Source organism: Mus caroli, chromosome 12 (assembly GCF_900094665.2).
Source record: "Mus caroli chromosome 12, CAROLI_EIJ_v1.1, whole genome shotgun sequence".
Taxonomy (NCBI): Eukaryota; Metazoa; Chordata; class Mammalia; order Rodentia; family Muridae; genus Mus; species Mus caroli.
The window spans coordinates 51,892,830-51,911,940 of NC_034581.1; the positions used below are offsets into that span (position 1 = coordinate 51,892,830).

Here is a 19,111-nt window from a genome sequence, read left to right on the forward strand (position 1 = left end):
TGTTAGGGACACCCAATCCCTTATGAAACACTTGATAAAGTATAACCTGGGATTGAGTAGGGAGGAGGGGATTTGCTGTCCCTGAGGCCATTGGGAAGCAGCAGTGGGGTGGAGGATGGTTATCTGGTAGCCTGAATTATGGGAGCCATCTGCCTCCCTAAGCTCCCGGAATCACTCCAGTGAGTGATGCACTAAAGAAAGGAGTAAAGGTTGACAGTCTACCAGCTCTAGAAGAGTGACTAGGAGCTCATGCTGACAAACTCTTACCCTGCTGACAGCAACAAGGCATTAGCCCTGGCTTCAGCAGCAGGTTGCAGGCTTGACAGGAAGCAGTGGTTCTTGGGACTGAGGTTCTAAGAGCTGAGTGTACTAAAGCTTATCAAAGACCACTAGAAGGGGTTGCAGTTAGAAAGACAGAACTATACTATCAGTTCATGCGGGGAAACAAAAAACATAGAGGTTTTTTTTTATCACTCTTCAAGTAGAGAGGGCTGGAAAAACCAGTCAGTAGAGAGACTATCCTGACTGTGTAAATGTAGTAAAGACAGAGCAGAGAGGGAGAAGACATGCAGAGGGAGAACAGGACACAGGGTGAGTTATGGGCAGAACTAGTGATCCTAATGATGTTTAGTTATGCTTCTTCCAGTCATGCTCATTTTTAACCTCTTCTTTACAGGCGATCCAAGGACAATTTTAGTTCTTGCATTCAAACAATTCTCAAGTAGCTGCTCTGTAAGACGGGACACAGCTGCAGCTGCATCTTTTAGGTGTTGTTTCCAGCTGTGGCAACAAACTTGTCTGTGATGTCTTAATACTGTCCAAAGACAGATGTGCAGTACGTTAACGTTTACCATGTTACTCCTTCAGGACAGCCAGTCCAGCTCACTGTTCTTCGTGGCATCATCCTTTTTATAGATCAGGGCACACAGAGATTAAGCCCCTCAAGGTCCCACAGCCAAGAAGGCGGTAAGACCGGTCAAGTGGTTATTTACAGTAAGAAAGACATGAAAAAGTTTATACACATGCATTTGTCAGTTTTTGTTTTATTTTTTTGTCAATAAATGTTTGTTAAATGCCTATGTACAAAGTACTAATATAAACTAAAAAAAAAAAAAGGTTAATCAATGTTACAAATATAAAGTCCTTTTAAATACCACTATCAAAATAATAATCTCTGGTAGTCCACCAAAAGAAGTTCTTTCAAATTAAGTTGCTTAATATCCAAAATGCCTCCTTTAAAACAGAAGGGAATAAGTTCTAACAGTGCAATGGTCAAGATGTACGTCATTTCCAAACACTGCAGCATCTGACTATTTGCTGTCAGACAAGTTTATGTTGATGAATACAATGCAAATAGTTAAGCATGTGCATCTTAAAGGAAAGCAATGTGACAAGAGTGGTCTCACGGGAGGTGAGCGGCCATGGAGTCTGCTTCTCTCGACTTTCTGAGCAGGGCTCGCTTGAGGGCACTAATTTTCTCATCCAGTTCAGCCAGTGAATAGTTCTGCTAGAAACACAAATTGCTGAATAAGACTTAAGTTTCTTAAGGCAGATAAAGTTCTAAGTGAACTATAAATACCTAACTATTCAGCAGCATATTACTGTATAATAATTTTGAGGCTGACAGCTGTGTATAGTGACAGTGCCATAATTTAGAGGCTTAAATTAACAAGGCTTCTGGGTTTTTTGTTTGTTTTCTGGACTGTAAACGCTCAGCACAGGGCGTTTGCTTGATATGTGTGAAGCCCTGGATTTCATCCTAGCAACATAGACCAAATGCATATATAAATGCAGTGTCATACTGACCTGCGTTTCTCCCCTAATGACAAAGCTTTTCTGGAGTTTTTGTGCTTTGAAAGACCAATAAAAGCTTTTTTAAAAAAACAAAACAAAAACCCTGTGAACTCATACTCTATAGCAAAAACCATACACTGGAGATCAGCTTAGATGCCTAAAATGCCTAGGCCTTTCCTTCTAAAGGACCAACTAATCTACAACAGAGGCTGCTCTCAAATACTGACTCAAAATTTTACAGTAAGTATGTAATAAGCTGCCTTGTGGGACAGGGCATGCTGAGACAGGGCTTCACTATGTAGTTCAGGCTGGCCTTGAACTTCTGACCCTTTCACCTCATCTTCCAGAGTACTACAATTCCAGGTATATATCATCACACACAGTAGCAACATAATATTTAAAAATACAGTAAATTTTAAGTTTTTTCCAACTTTAATTTACATCATTAAGGCTGGCAAAATTATACTATTTTAATTCAACTAAGAAAGTATTTTGGACAGACGGCTAAGCTGCAATTAGCCTTTGTGTATGTGCAGGGGACACAGAGTATGTGTTTGTGGATACATAAGCCTATAGCTGCCAGAGACTAACAGTGGGTATCTTCCACAACTCTTCCCCATCACACTTTTTGAGGCAGGGTCTCCAATAAACCTAGAGCTAACTGGCTAGCAGGGCTGGCCTGAGAGCTGCTGCCTCCCAGTGCTGAGGTAGTTACACCCACACCACTATGCTCTGCCTCTGAAGCAGCGCCAGGGCTCAGAACTCAGGGTCTTGAATATGCTATATAAGCCCTCTCCCACTAAGCCATCTCCCTAGACATGATGGCGATGGCACCTCTTTTTGATTTAGATAATGCTAACCAGTAGTGCTCATAAAAGGCCAAATAGGAGGAGACTAAAGTTATTCCAGCATTTAAGTTTTTCTAACCCAAATATTCTATTAAAAATAAGGTGAAGATTTTTTTTATTTAATTAGCCTATTGAAATCATTCTATGGTCTTAAAATAAAATGACTTCCCTAATTCAACCTAGTCTGACAAGGTATGACCTAAAAGCAACAAGAGTAGACACACTTATTAATAAGGTATAACACTCATTAATTATTTCAGAAGCTCAAAGGAAGACAAAATGACTTACTTGAGGTGGTTGGACTTTTCTTCTTTTTCCAGAGAAGTTCTAGTTTAAAAGTAACAAAATAATCACTATTTAGAAAACATCCGCATGACTTCCCATACATAAGACTGTGGGAGAGAGACCCAGAAAGCATTTGAGAACCCCAAGCACATCGCCACACTTACAAGGCACTGCCTACAAAGTTCCCCACAGAGGAGAGCACTGTCCCAAATAGTATATAGCAGTGTAACAGCAAGTTCCTCTCTGGAAAATCCCTCCTTTCCATTAGTTAGCAGCTTCTCACAAGTCTGAGTCAGAGCTCCTGGGACCCTCCCAAGAGAAGCAACAGTGGCTAGAGACAAAGGGTACTTGGTATACTGAGAAAGAAGTAAACACACACAACACATGCATATGTGCAGACAGCTATCTGTGACCATGGAAGGCACTGTGCCAGTCTAAGCAAGCAGCACTCTGTCCCTCTGTGTGACTCAAGGCTGTGCCTACCTCACCCCAATGTTCTTGCTTAGAAACTGACATGCACATGGCCCAATTGTAGCCAATGAGTAAGGAGGGTCTGCTGGGAATTAAGGAGAACTTTTCTGCAAACTTCTCTTGTGAGGAAACAAAGGTTCCTATGGCCTACTGCTGTATCTAGATAAAATACCTAAAAATTATAGCAGCCTTGCCATGTATCAATGGAAGAAGCCGACACTAACAGATCCAAAAGGAGCAAGAACTCAAGTCTTGACTTTGCAACTACATCAATCCTGAAAACCGTGTTCTCGTTGTTTTATAATTTCCATATTATATGAGTCGATTTAAATTCATATTTCTTGTAGTGGGGCTAAAGAGATGGCACAATGGTAAAACACTTGTCCAGCCCGGGCAGGGTTCAGTCCCTGGTGGTGTATATGCACATGCACGCTGGCCTGAATGTTAGATTCTCATTAAGCTGACAGGACTCACAGAGACAAACTATTCAGCCTTTTGAACTATGATGTAATGAAATCATTGGGTGTCAAATTACTAAATGAACATATCTGACAAAAACAAAACAACCCCCCCCAAAAAACAAAAACAAAACAAAACAACAACAACAAAAAAATCCATGATGAATGTACATAGAACTTTTTCTTTTAAATTAGGTATTTTCTTCATTTACATTTCCAATGCTATCCCGAAAGTCCCCCATACCCTCACCCCCACTCCCCTACCCACCCACTCCCACTTCTTGGCCCTGGCGTTCCCCTGTACTGAGGCATATAAAGTTTGCAAGACCAAGGGGCCTCTCTTCCCAATGATGGACGCCAGCAATATTTTGCTGAAAGGACCCTGATATAGCTGTCTCCTGTGAGGCTATGCCGGTGCCTGGCAAACACAGAAGTGGATGCTCACAGTCAGCTATTGGATGGATCACAGGGATGGATCCCAATGGAGGAGCTAGAGAAAGTAACCAAGGAGCTAAAGGGATCTGCAACCCTATAGGGTGGAACAACAATATGAACTAACCAGTACCCCCAGAGCTCGTGTCTCTAGCTGCATAGAAGAACTTTTAATGAACATACATGACCACAAAGATTAGAAGAAATTAAAACTCAGATTCCCTTTCATGCCAAAAGCTGATCTAAATACCACCTAAGCACGCCTCGTATGAGCAGCTATATTACATAGCAGTCATTAAGTGCCAGAATGATTAGACTTGGAATAATAGAGCTCAGATAAGTCTGCTCCTCTCTTTGCCAGGCTGAGCTGGGTGCCTATGGCAGGGCACATGGACAGGCGGAGCGTAACTTTACCCTGTCCACTTCAGACTCCTACCTACCTGAAAAGTAGCTTTTTAGATACTCATGGAAACACTTTCCTGTGTGATGCCAACAATTTAATCAATGGAATACTAATAGCTCTGTGTCATGAATAATCACACCATTATCATAAAACCAAAATAAAAAAAATACCAGAATGATAACAGGTATGCAGTGGATCAATGACTTAAAAGCACAGTGAATTGAGTGTGTGGGGCTTAGTTTAGGTGTGACTACAGTTATTTCACAAGAATGTTTAGATGCAGTACATATAATGTATAGATTTTTTAGGTATGAGGACATCTGAGTATAAAGGTAAACATTTTAACAAAGTTTTACACTTGAGAGAAAATATTTACACGTTCCCTTAACCAGCAAAAACAGTCACACAGATAACCCACAAATGTCTCTTCACTGTATTTCACATTAGCAGGTAATTTACAGCTAACTTTAGAAAGCCCGTGTCCTAATGAGAGATGATCCTATTACTGTACAACGCAACTTGTGCACTAAGGCAACTCAGAGGTAAGGGGCTACCTCCTACAGACCACCTTCTGTTACCCAGCTGTAAGGGCAGGTAATTTTATATGTGTAGTATGTTTTCTCTGCCACAATTTAGACCTGCACGTCTTCCTAGCATGAACAATGACATAATATTTAAATTCGATCCCTTGACTCCAATCTCACTCCCACTCAAGCCTTCTAACACTTCAGACAGGGAGCTGTATTTACCTATGTTTCCAACTGGATCCAAATGTTCACTCATGGCTCAGGTCTATCACACACTTTTACAGTCTGAACATACGGTATGGATTGGCCTAAATTTAGCATTCTCTTCCTCTGACATGTCCCTTAAAGTCAGGAGTTACATCTAGACATTGCTTTGAGGCAAGAGTCATACACTTTCCAAAGTCTAAGCATCAGCCATGCCTACTGTTTGTCCACTTGTTCATGCCAGTTAAAGGTCAGCTTTAGTGCAATTCTTGCTTAGTGCAATTCTTGTTAACACTAGAACTGATGTCATAAGACAGTGTGGTTGTAGCAGATCCTCCAGTGAGACCTTCACTCTGAGTCTAGTTCATAGATTCTTAGTATGGATTTAGTTAATGAAAAAACAGACTACCACGACCTTACTCTTTGGGTTTTTAGTTTATTGTGGATCTGTTCTACACTAAGTAGAAGTCACAGAAACTTCAATGCTGTACCCAGAAGCGTTTCTGTCTTTTCCAGGCAGGGATGCATTGAAAGCATGTAGCAGGGAAGTGGCTTGTGAAGCAGTAATTGTTAAGATTTATGATATTTTAATGACCAGAGATCAACTAAGAATGAGGAGACAGTGCTATACTAGCTTAGCTGGGAAATAAGATCCTGAGATGGGGACAGGACTGGAAACAAACAGAGAAAAACTGACAGCTGTTGATAATTAGCTATGGGAAGAGAGCAAGGAAAAGTCCAGTTTCTGGTTAGTAAAATGATTCTATCATTAACAGAAATGAGGAAATCTGGAGGGGTGATCTTTTTTAGTGGAATGTCAATTTAAAAGTAGAGGAGAGAATGAAGACAGAAATAAATAAGTTTCTAAATTATATGACCCATACTTAAGGCAGTTGAGATAATCTGTGTTGAGAAGCTGGCTGAAACCCAGAGAGTGAGAAGTGGGTACCACACTCCAAGACATGAGGCTTGTTGACTCCACAGCTGCATTGGAAGGAAGAATTAGAAACAGACACACATCAGCCAGGTGAGTCATGCATTCACAGGAGGAGAGCTGGGAACAAGTTAGGAAACAGTGGCGCTATGTAAAAAGAGGATTTCTAGATCTTTAAAATTATGTCTCTGAGTGGAAGAAATCCTACAGATTAGTACTAGAGCGGACATGCAAGTTGCCAGCACAGAACTGAAAAGGTTTAAGCATAGAGACTAACTGTCCTATAGACCTATGCACAGATATGCCACAAGGCCAAAGGGAAAGAATTTATGCTGACATTCTATAACAGAGTGAGTCCTCTCTAGCCATACACCTCGCCTGGAGTAAAGCTAGATCAAGGGTTATCTTCACACTGAGAGGAACCAAGAAGTCTATATGCCCTTCTCTCTACAGAGTAATGTGGACTATATTTTAGCTTCTCCAGTTAGGATATAAGTAAACACTGAGTCCTATATGTCTTAAGAATTGATCTTTTGTTGTAAATTGAATTTCTGAAGTATGAAAAGATTTTACTTGAAATGTTTTTATATAGATTCACATGTATATGGATTCTAAACTTGTAGGATCTTCTAGAAACTAGATAGAGGTTGACTATCCTGAGTATCATTGGAGCATACCATATAAAAAAGTAAAAATTAATAGGAAAAAAATTATATTTGATTCATGGAACAAAATGAGAACTAAAATTCTTTCCATTTGTTAAAAACCAAACTCCCTAATAAGGTATTATAAAAAGCAGAAAATTATGAAAAGCATCAACAGGTACTGCATCTTTTGGTTTTGGAGACAGGGTTTTCCTGTGTGGTCTTGGCTGTCTGGAACTCACTCTGTACCAGACTGGCCTCAAATTCAGAGGTCTGCCTGTTTCTGCCTCCCAAGCACTGGATTAAAGGCGTGGGCCACCACTGCCTGGTATGTGTTGAATCTTTTAATGCAATTATTTTTAAAATCTGACCGGTGAACATGGAAATGTTTTAAGATAGCAATTCAAAGTTTTTAAGACTGAAGTGTGCTAGTATATTTAAAAGATTCGAACTTTATGAGTATTCCTAAAGGCTAATTTTGAATCACAATACTTGAAAACAGTATATATACAAGGTAAATACACTATGTTCTCACAGTGCTTGCTCATACTAGAGAACCAATCACTTATGTTTCCACATCTTTCTTTTCTTGTTTTTCTTCTTTTAGCTTTGCTGAGACTGAGTTTCTCTGTGTAGCCCTGGCTGTCCTGAAACTCACTTTGTAGACCAGGCTGGCCTCGAACTCAGCAATCCGCATGTCTCTACCTCCTGAGTGCTGGGATTAAAGATGAGTGCCACCACTCCTGGGCCCACATCTGTTTCTTGCTCTCCTTTGAACCTCTCCACAGTTCATCACTGGGACACACAGAATGGACTAGACATCAAGTGAGTAAGTAAATAAATGCATAGGGCGTGGCTGATGGTTAGTTAGTAGACTTGAAAGGAAGCTGACACAGAATATTTGAGAGTTCAAGCTACAGGTTATATAGTGAGAATCTGTCTCAGAACTTAAACAAACAACAAAACAAGAAGAGAAGTATGTCATCAGAAGATGGTGGGAAGCAGTGAGCCGTGGGTTTTCTGAAATATTGATGTGCCAAAGAAGGTACTTATTAGGAAAACTGTTTCTCATGTCCTTGAGAAAGGGGGTTAAGGATGGATGAATGAGTGAACGAACGAGAGAGCGGAGGAATTATACAGATACAGGCCCGTCTAAGAAAAATGAGTGAGAGTACCAGGCATGGCCTGTTCAGCCGTGAGAAATGTAGCTACTTATGAGCTGAGTGAGACGGTCCTGAGGGACAGGTCATCAAGACAAAGGACTATGTCACAAGACAGCCGCCACAGAGTCACAAGCTGGACCACCAAAGGCTAAGTGAAAACAATGTGAAGATGGCTCCACAGAATTTCCATAGGTGAGGACAAGGGTCCCTACACTGTAAAATATTCAGAATCAGAATTCTTAAAGAGGCAGATAATCACCCTCAGAGTACTGAGTTCCTCCATCTCTTATTTTAAAAGTGTTTCACATGTGGATCAATGAGTACATTATTACATAGTGGAAATCTTTAAAATATCACTTTGTTTTTAGAAGACATTAATACTTACTACAGATTGAAAGTATTCAGGAGAGATGCCCTCCAATTCAAGGATTTTATCTTCAAGCTTTTTAATTCTCTGATAGATGTCTCTTGGTACTGGGCCACCTAAATACATAGGAGAAAATGCTAAAATCTTAATAGTTCTGTTTTCTTATCATTTTTATTTTTAAAATATCATGCAAATACACTTCTATATAACAACAACAACAAAACACTTAAAACTTAAGAAAATAAGCAGATGAAAGCAAAATCAATTGAACTCCTTAGCTCAGAGTGCTGTTCTACATTCTTTGAGACAAATTTGAGACTTCTGCATTCTAAATGCTGCCTCTGCTTCCCATGTTGCTACAGTTTTTTGTGAGATTCGCCTTCTGAGATACTGACTAGTTTCTAATAGGTGTTGGTACTCAGGAGGGAAATCGTGCAGTGAGAAGATGACAGTCCCACTTGATGACTGTGCTATGTCCCATCATTTTCTTCAGCTTCTATTCCTTCTAGCATGGTATACTTTCTCCTTTGGCCTAGAACAATGTTTAAAGGGCTTTCCTCATCAAGGTCAAGGAGGACGGCACGGTGTATTAAAGATATGATGTAAACACCAAGCTCACTACTACATCCTGACTCTTTCTACTCCTTCAACCTCACATGCAGCCTCCCTGGTCTAGAGCACCACAGGCTCTCTGGTAAGTGGTGAGCTTGCTATACGTATGAGAGCAACAGAGAGCTATTAAAGAAGTTTTACCTAGGGTAGAAACAGTTATCAGATATGAGCCTGAAAAACTTCGCTTTGGCTACAGGATGAAAAGTGACCTCTAGGAGGAAGTTCATTGACAACCGAAGACAGAGGTCACAGACACTTCATCTACAGCAGTAGATGGAGAGAGGGAAGTCAGACATCTAGGGGCATTAGGAGGAGAATCAACCCCCAACTGTCATTTCCTATAAAGTCTTGGGCAAATGCTTGAACTTCAGTCTTACTAGCTCTCCAATAGTGACAGCACAACGCCTCCACAGAGAACTATTAAGTGCTATGCTGGCATAGGCGTGGCATGTTCACACTGACTAACAGTACTGTTCAATAAATATGGGTTCATTTTCCCTAGGCATTTATTCATTTATATGTTTATTGTCTGTGAGTGCATAGAAGACCAAGACCACAATTATCCATATTTTATAGTTGGTGACTAATAATAATTAGAGTTGTCAGACAATTTCCGAAATTGGCCATAGTAAAATATTACATTCATCTTCTGTTGTAACTTTAATAAACGGAGGCTAAAAGATTTATTTAGAATCTGTTTCCCAAGTAGAGAGAAGTATAAGGATAGGAGCATAAGGACCAAGAAGCTTATAGATTCTTTGGCTGCTTTATGTACCTAGAATGATGGCTTACAGTGAATTTTCAAGGAAAACCTGGAATCTAAATGAACCTAATTCCCTTAAGACTTGCAAAGACACATCACAGATATGACCCAGCTCTCCACTTACCTGTCTGCAATCGCAGGTGAGCCTCAATATTCTGGAGTCGTTCTTCTACCGCCTGATTGCCACAGTCGCGAAGCGTGCCTGTAGGTTTGTGACCTGACCCTGCAATTCCTTCAGGTCTAGTCTGTGGTCCATATGTGTTCACAACTCTAGAAACTAAGTGAAGACGCTTTTAAGCCTATCTAAATTGATGTTTCAAGAACAGAAATTCTCTCTCCTAAACAGTACTTTATATTCTTTCCATAATGGTAAAAAAAACAAAACAAAACAAAACAAAGAAAGAAAGAAAGGAAAGGAAAGGAAAGGAAAGGAAAGGAAAGGAAAGGAAAGGAAAGGAAAAGCGAAGCAAAGCAAAGCAAAGCAAAAGCAGAAGCAGAAGCTTTAGTTTGAGGATAAAGTTTAGATGGGAAAGGCACTCTTACTCCACATTGTAAAGCGGCTGTAACAAACTTCTGCAGTGATGGGGACACTGAACGGTGGCCACTTACTTACCCTTTACATGACTTTTAAATCCAGGATAAGGAGTAAAGACAGCATCAGTTCTCGCACAACTATTTTCTAGGGGGAATTTGGATAGACTTAGTTTAAATAGGTTCTTAATTACAGATTACAAGATTATATTAAACTTCTAATAATTCACATTTTATTCATAAGAGAATTTAAAATAAAAGTAATAACATTACTGTGACATACAGGAATAGTTTGAGTGATCTTCACCCCCTGGATTGAATCACATGTAATATTTGTACCTAGTGTTCAGATTTACATATAGAAAACTATTACCACTGAGTGGCAATAACTTCTAATAATCTTTAATGAAAATCAATTACTAAGAACCCCACAGATTACTAAGAACCATTATATAATTCATATATTATATAGCACCACACTCTAACTCTATCACATAAGCAGAACCCACTTTACCAAATTATCTTACAAAGTTTCTCAGCATCCTTGTTCATAACAAACTACTGACATCTACCAGGGGGATTGACTGTCTGTCTCAGACTTTTTATCTCAGAACTCCACATTTAACAAAAGGCCCTGAAACCGTAAGTACAATATACAATGAAAGCTTAAGTGCAATACAAACTTTAAAATTCCTAATCAAAAAACTCCTTTTAATCCTACTTTTTAAAAACTGTGATTTTGGGAAAAATATGCTGTGAAAATGTTTCTAATATTTGTACCAAAGTGAAAACTACAATTTCTTCCAAATTATGTCTCAACAAATAATTAATAAAAAAGAAATTAGAAATATGTTAAAATAATCTATACTATTAAATATTAGCATAATCATTATATATGAACACATTATATAAAATAATGACATATAGAAATACAGATTAATGCTTAAAGTAACAGTAAAGCTATACATTGGCTGTAAATTTTCTGTTAAATTCCCATATTATTTTGTAAAAAAAAATGCATATGACGTAAGTTAAAATCCTTTGTTATTCCATAAAATCTGATTTTTTAAAAACTGAGCTTTTTTCTTAGACCAACTGAAAGGTCTTTAAAAAATACAGCAACACATTAAAATGTATTTTTTAAGCTTGAGTCTAACAGACCTGTGATAAACTGAACTATAAATAAAATTGTAAACCTACTTAATCATTTATATTTAAAGATTAAACACTCATTCTCTTTTCCTTGGAAATACCTCAAAATATATGTAAGGGGGTCTACACTTCTTTAGTCTTTCTAGTCTTTCATTGGTCTAAGGGATTTTTTTAAAAAGCTACCATCCATTCCAGGGCTACATTGCAAATGCACAGAGCCATCAGAGAGCATGCAGCATGGTGTGGGGACAGGGAATGCTCGTCACTCTCCACAGCAATTCTGGCTAGCACTGTTTTGAGCCAGCAAGGGACTGAATGGGCTTAGGAGTCCTGCTGAGCATTTCAATTCTTGTCAATTTCTATCCCCTGGTGGTTTATAATAATAGAGTTAGCAGGAGGAACAGAGGAATAACATTAGTGACACATGTCCTTGCTCCCTCAACAAACCCTTTCTCTTGAGGCGTGTACAGCTGGATTGCCACACCTGAGATTTTGCCACTGTTACACCTGCTCTAAAGAGCTAATTCTAGGGATCCACACAAGTTAACAGCAGAAAAGTTTAATTTAGAATCCACAGTGAGCCCACAGTATTATGTTAAGAGTGTCACATATCAATGTGATTATGAGTCATTTCATGTTTATAATCATTAATTAAGAGATATTAATGGCAGTAAGAAAAAAACGGTCAACCCAATTACAAACCTTTCTTCATAATTTTTTTCTAAGAACTACTTAGTCTGGTTATTACAAGGCTAACTGGTTATGATCTGTGGCAATCTACACAGTCTATGGGGTTCTGCAGGTCCTCTGCAGACCTGGAAACACTGTAGCCCCAAGTGAAGAGGAAAGGGAGACGGAGGCGAAATGGCAAAGGTGAAACAGCAGTGTGAAAAGGGAGAGGCCTGGGGCTGAGGCTCCACAGGTCTTCATGGCAAGCTGGGTGTATCCACCATGAAACTCAGGAGTCAGGAGAAAACTGCTCCCTTGTGAGGAATGCTAATAGTGCTACTAGGTTCACTGAGTTCACATGATTTCACAGGTACAGACCTGAAGCTCATATTGCTTTGTTCTCTCCTAACAGTGAATCTGAACAACTCTGCCATCCAACATTTCACCTTCACTTTCTAAAGGAACTTTGATCTTCTTGGACCTGTGGTAAACATCTGTCTCTAGAGTTCGGCCTTCACTTGGATTTTTTACGTAACCAAAATGAAAATCAGCTTGGCAACAGAGCCCATTACTAAATAAAGGAAAATTCTACTGCCTTAATTACCAACTAAAAACCTGCAAAATAGAATCTTGTTCTTAATGTTATATGTTTTTGAAACAAAATATTATAGCAGTTGTCAAGATGTTTAAAATTCTGTTTAAAAAAACCCAAACTTGTAGTTACCTTGATTACAATCAATAACATTGCAAAATTCCCTGACGTTGTTTTCATTGATTTCAGCTTGTTTTCTCTCAATAAATGCAGATATTCGTCTGTCAATCTAAAACAACAAATAATTTAACAATCTAAACACAACAGAACTTTTCAAAGTAATGTTCCCCTGACCCGTGTACCCGTCAGTCCACACTCACTTCTGCTTTTCCAGCCTTGATCTGAACTACTTCTGGGTCAAAAAGGATTTGTGTCTTTTTCAGGTCTCCTGAATCACAGTATTTGGGCTTCCCTTCATCTTGTAGGGCCCCGGTGGGATGTCTGGCTCTTAGTTCACTCTCGGTCTCTGCTTCTGTCTGTCTTATCTCTGTAGCTGCTGAATTTTCTTTAATTAAAGATTGAAGTTTTGCTAAAAAAGGCTGAAAAGAACACAGTTACATCTGTTCAGGTTCAAACCCATCTCAGCTGGTGATAGATTCATCTAAGCTGCTGCTACAGAAATGAATATTATCAGTTATTAAACATAAAAAGCTGGCATATAAGGACACACAGGTCTGACCACACACAGGTTTGCTGTTTTCTACGACTGTACATTGCCCTTATCATTTACTGTACATTTATTTTTAAAAAAGAAGAAAAGAAAGAAAACCTGAGGACATTTAAATTTTTCTTTGAGGAAATCATTCTGTCATTCATCTTTTATTTTGTGCTAAATCAAAGCCCCAGACTCTGGCCTGGATGCCTCTTAATTAACATGTCATTCAGAACACTAGGCTGAGTGTTCTCCCTCCTTAGCAGGAGAGCAGTGCTCACTCAGCAAAGCCCTGCATTATCACTGTATCGCTGAGACTCACCACTTCAAAGTACAGTTGGCCAAAATGAATGAGAGAGCATGGATATGAAGTATATAGGTGTTACCCTGAGTGAATAGTCAGCCTTTCTCTGTCATAGTATGATATCTTACTGGGTCATGAGATGAAATTTCACAAAAGAAAATGCACACAGGGAGAAGAAAGAGGAAGGAAGGAAGGAAGAAAGAAAGAAAGAGAGAGAGATAAAAAGAAAGAAAGGAAACAAAACATGCTATACAAGTTGGAAACAGATCATTCCAACTACAGTAGGTTAAAAAAATATGTCTTCATAATGGAAATTCACTTCCTTTCCCGTCATCCCCACAAGGATATGGTCCACATTTGAGTTCTATAGCTCATCACTTGCCCTTTAAACAAAGTGTTAACTGTTATTTTTATCATGAAACACAGCTAAACATCCCAGAAAGTACTCTTCTGAAATCTTCTAACATCTTCAACAGGGTAAAGTGACCAGAAAAAGCAGTTCTGCTTATCCTGATGAGAGAAAACCTCCAACTCACATCAATTACACTTGCAGAGATGTTAAACAACAACAGCAAGGTTATAATACTGTTCATTTCTTAAACTGAAATATTAAAAATGTAACAATACCATTATAAATAATTCAATATTGACTTCCAATAAAGGATAAATTATTTCAAATTATTAAGATGAAATAGTGACTGGCTACTCACTAAGATGAAACATTAATGTCACAGAAATTACTTTCTTTTTAAAACTATGCTGAAACTGTTTAATTGCAATAGACACTCCAGGATGTATCCTGCTGGGATAATGCCACTTCTTGAACCACTGAAAGCACTCCATGAGCCTCCAAACTCACCCAAGGCATGGAATCATTATCATAGCATGACTCACACCTGCCGTGTCTTATTGCTTAATTATAACCCACCATAGATGAACTGTATTGAATTTTCAGCAAAGCCTAGAATTGAATAGAATTGCATTTATTCAATCTCATACCCACATTGGCCTTTTGGGCTATATTCTCATAACTATTCCGATCACTAGTGAAATTAACAGACCTAGACTCAATATGGATTTTAGTAACCTTTTATTAATAATACTGTTAACAGAATGTTGGGGGTAGAACTGAAAAATACTCCAGTTAATTTAACTATAGGTAATTTCTATTTCCAATATCCAGTAAATATTTCTAATATGAAATTTACCTGTAAATACAAAACGTGTTGTTCAAGTGCAGTAAGGAGCAGTGCAGGCTGGGATGCTGAGAGGCTCTGGAGCCTGTTCCAATCGATTGTAATTTTCACCACATCATCTCTGAGGTTAAGCTTCAAAGAGGCAAACCAGCAACATCACAAAAATTACACGATTAAGCTGTATATCTGGGATTATCACAAAAATAAGATTTCTATGGAGTAATGCATGCCTGTTTTGCTCAAAGTTACTAAGTTTCAATGATATAATAAAATGCTTTACCCAGTTGCCATTTTAAAAAGCCAAAAGGCACAGCTCTGAAAATAAAAAATAAAAACATGTCTTACTATTTTAATTCTGTTCCTATGTCTGTATAATGGGGCCATCTTTGAAAAGCCATCCATGAAAGATAAACCTCTTTTGATACTTTGATATCTTAAATACCACTGGAAGGTATCCAAAAATAGGTCTGCCCTAGTCAGAATCCTACTGAATCCCAACTAGGCATTCAACAGACGAAGATCAACTACGACAGTCCAGAAAGTGTATTCTCTTTGTTACATATCACACAAACACATGCCTAAAATATATCATTACTCTGATGTCTTCTCAATCATTTCTATTGTTTTCAAACTTAACCAATTAAAAAAAGTATTTAAGACTTAAGATTATTCACACATAGGGACAGATGACAGTAACTACTTCAAATAAAAATTAAACTATCAGTTATGAAAATATTGAGATAAAAACCAAGTACTTTCCCACAGCAGTACAACAAAGCCAAAAGTCAATGTCCAGTGTTTCCTAAGGGCTTTCTAGAAAGATATGTCTCATAACATGAAAACTTCTCACCAGGTAGTGATTTATTAGAACAAAAGTATATCCAGAAAACTACCAAGAAGCTGAATATAAAATTAATATCAAAATCAGTCAAAACTTTAGAGGGAGAAGCTTCCACCTGTAATCACTTGACTGAGTAGGAGGGAATCACTATAAAAACTTTTCTAGACACAATTCAAGTGGAAACAAGTCAATTGTACTTATTTTGCAATAATAGTTTATTAGGAATTACGTCATATTTTCTACAAAGTAAAGATGCATGTTTCATGAGCTTAAATACAAATTTAAAGAGCTGTAAGAATAAAAAACCAAGACATGTGCTGATGGATTACTTTCATATTCAATAGTAAATGCAGTTATCTTAGTAATCTTACCGTCAAATCTTAACTTAGTGTAAGTTTACCTATGTCAGTATAGCCTATGTAAAATTCCGTATTTCTTTATGTTTGTCAAATGTGGACTCAGATGCCCCTGGTCTTAGGCAGCAGGTTTCTGTATCCATCATTTATACAGTAGAGTGCTTAACATAGGAACCTGAGATCTCTTTAGTTCCATGGACAACAATTCATGTCTTGTGTTTTATTCTTACAACTCATTACTCTTGCCACAATCAACTCTAGATCTCTTGGCAGATTTATGTTTGGGGAATAAGCAGGCAAACCTTAAACCAAAGCAAAGCATCACCCTTTCTAGAGAAAATAATTATAGGAAAGAAATCTTAATATTTGGATCATATTCTCACATCAGTTTGAAAGAATTATGGAAGCTTTCAAAGGCAACTGGAGACACTTGATCTTTTATGGAAACCAAACTGTAAGGTGACAAATTAACTTAAAAATGGCCCCCAAATAATCCAATTATTCATTCAGCAAATTCCCCAGTAACATATGGATTCTATGAATTTTTATCCCATAATCCTTAGGGCAGTAATCAGGCGTTCAAAATTTTCTATTAACACACTATTAACACTGACTACTCAATCATGTATGTTCAGTAGAAACACATTAGTTGCATTTGAAGGAAAAATGCTTTTTAACAATTCAGTTTTACACTTTCTATGGAAAAGCGCTAATAATTCAATGATACTTAAGGTGAACTTAGACATATTACAATTTACATCTTAAAAGTCCTTTTAATTTGTTGCAAAAGGACACATTATAAGTGTGGATGGCTTTCATCCTTAATCATGCATCTTAAAATACATATTACTAAAATAGCATCTAATTAATTTTTTAAAAAATCTTATATTTGACACTTGTTTAAAGGTCCCTTTACTGTTACAAAAACTTCATTTTCTCTACACATTTTTGGCAGGTGGCATAAGTTAAGATTAATCATTTTTCCATTTGAACCTTTGAGATAAATTTATATAATTTTTAAAAACTCAGTATGCAAAATTTAGGTATTTTATAATTCAAATAATTTATCAATGTAAATTATTTTGCAATTTCTAAGCATAATATTTGAGAAGATTTTTCTCATCTTGACATTAGAAATATAAATGAATAATCTTTAAGTTCCACAACCACGCCAAAAAGTTCTCTAACTTTTAAACTATTTAAAGATCTGAGATGTTACTACTGAAATATTAATAAGGAAAGTGCTTAAGACTTTGTAACAATTTTTTTCCTAACTGCTTATCAAGCAATTGAGTTTAAATTTTTTAACTTTTCGAAGTCCAGTAACACCAAACAGAATGTACAACTCAAGTAGTTTGCCAGTCAGAATAAACTTACTAAGGTTTTCCAACTAAGGATTTTAAAAATAATCCTCACAAATCAGGTAAATGACCTATTCTCACAGGTACCACTGTCCTTGACATAAATGTGTGCTGTGTCCATTTCAGGCACTATAACCAGTCCCCAAACAAACTAGGAAACATGTTTGACACAAAACTCTTCTAAAAGCAGGCAAACATACTTTTGTTCCTTATTTAAACATTGCCTCATTTACATCACGACTATATAGTAAAGTGTAACCTAGTTTTTAAAATCCAGGTTTACTGTGACATTTTCTGTAAAGAGCAATTAGCTAAGCCTCACGACAGTGGTAATGTAGTTAGAAGTGGCCACACATAACTCATCCAACAATTCACACTAAAATTTAGGTATACTACAAATGAAATTGTGGAAATCCTTATATATCCCTCCCCGTCTAAAAGAGTAAGAGATGCAATAAATGGCAAGAGAAACAAAAAACAGAAAAACAAACAAATAAACAAAAAACCCGGAGTAAATCACCCCCAAGGAGTGGAGATGGCGCTAGGAAAAGTTTCAGGCCATATTAACCAGTGAGTTTCTACGATAAATACACTGGAGGCAAAAGGATCGTGATCGCCAGGAGCCTCCTTCACCCTCATCACCTTTTAGGCATTTTGGGGGGCAAGCGTTCGGCGCCAGGACCCCAGTTTTCTCCAGACCTTGGCTATTGAGCGTGCCGCTGGCATCTCCGGGTCCCAGGCAGCTGGGCCCGGGGTCACAGCCCGGCCACGGCACACCAGCGGCACACACCGTGCTAGCGGGGCTCCGCGACCCCCGCCTCCGAGAGAACTAAGGGGACAAGGACCGGGATGCTCTCCCTCCCCACCCACCCCGTCCCCCGCCGCACCCCCACTTACCTGTCTTGTCAGGGTGTGCAAGGAGCGAAAGACTTCGCAGAGGACCTCGCGGGTGAGGAGGGGGCTGGAGCATTGCTCCAGGCTCCTCTCGCTGCCGCTTGAGGAACTAAGCTCCGCAGCAGCAGCCATGACACCTTCAAAGCAGCCCCCCAACCACCGGGAACAGCGCTCACCCCACCCCTCCCTCGCGGATCTCGTCGCACTGAGATGACGTAAAACTAGAGCGTCTTACTTAGAGCTTGAGGATAGGCCCCACCCTCTGTGTGTGACAGACACACAGGAAGACCAATCAAGAGCAAGGATAGCTGTGCTCCGAGGGAACTTGTGAATGTGAAGCTGGACCTTCTGTCTGGTGGTGTTTTCTGTGGTCCACCTTGGTTTAGAAACCTACTTGGCCCTTAGATGCTCCCTGTGAATGTTGGCAGAGCCTTACTGTTAAGTGTTAGAATTTGAGTTCCGCTATAAAATTTAAAATGTTAACAGGGCTGTGGTGGAGTTGTCTTGGAAAAAGATTGCGGGTCAGTGATGGAGCAGTGTTTTACAATTTTCTAATTACTAGAAACTTGAGCCAGGATGATCGTTACTGGATAGAACATTTTCATCTCTATAAGACTGTTTGATATGAGGAATTTAAAAAGAACACAAGGGCTACATT

General features: G+C 38.5%; 1 protein-coding gene across 3 annotated transcripts; it reads right to left on the reverse strand.

Annotated features, from left to right (window-relative positions):
• Positions 1-794: 794 nt before the first annotated feature.
• Mbip (MAP3K12 binding inhibitory protein 1) lies at positions 795-18,673 on the reverse strand. 3 transcript variants are annotated; one of them, XM_029484831.1, is made up of 9 exons: positions 18,457-18,644; positions 15,014-15,133; positions 13,170-13,388; positions 12,982-13,078; positions 10,519-10,584; positions 10,030-10,182; positions 8,549-8,646; positions 2,931-2,969; positions 797-1,504 (listed from the first exon to the last, which is right to left on the reverse strand). In XM_029484831.1, exons 1-9 carry the CDS (start codon positions 18,583-18,585, stop codon positions 1,403-1,405), a joined length of 1,023 nt encoding a protein of 340 aa, XP_029340691.1. In that variant the 5' UTR covers positions 18,586-18,644; the 3' UTR covers positions 797-1,402. The 3 variants fall into 3 exon arrangements, with proteins under 3 accessions (XP_021035002.1, XP_029340691.1, XP_021035001.1); XM_021179342.1 differs by having other exon boundaries at positions 1,028-1,507; positions 18,457-18,673; XM_021179343.2 differs by lacking the exon at positions 8,549-8,646 and having other exon boundaries at positions 795-1,507.
• Positions 18,674-19,111: the final 438 nt, after the last annotated feature.

What these genes read in the sequence shown, in the direction of transcription:
- Mbip (XM_021179342.1), bottom strand. Translation starts at nt 18,585, where the DNA reads ATGGCTGCTGCTGCGGAGCTTAGTTCCTCAAGCGGCAGCGAGAGGAGC. An exon ending in TGCACACCCTGACAAGACAG is followed by an intron (nt 15,134 to 18,456) that starts GTAAGTGGGGGT and finishes GCCTCTTTGAAG; the next exon opens with CTTAACCTCAGAGATGATGT. An exon ending in CTGAATACTTTCAATCTGTA is followed by an intron (nt 2,970 to 8,548) that starts GTAAGTATTAAT and finishes CTTTTAAACTAG; the next exon opens with AACTTCTCTGGAAAAAGAAG.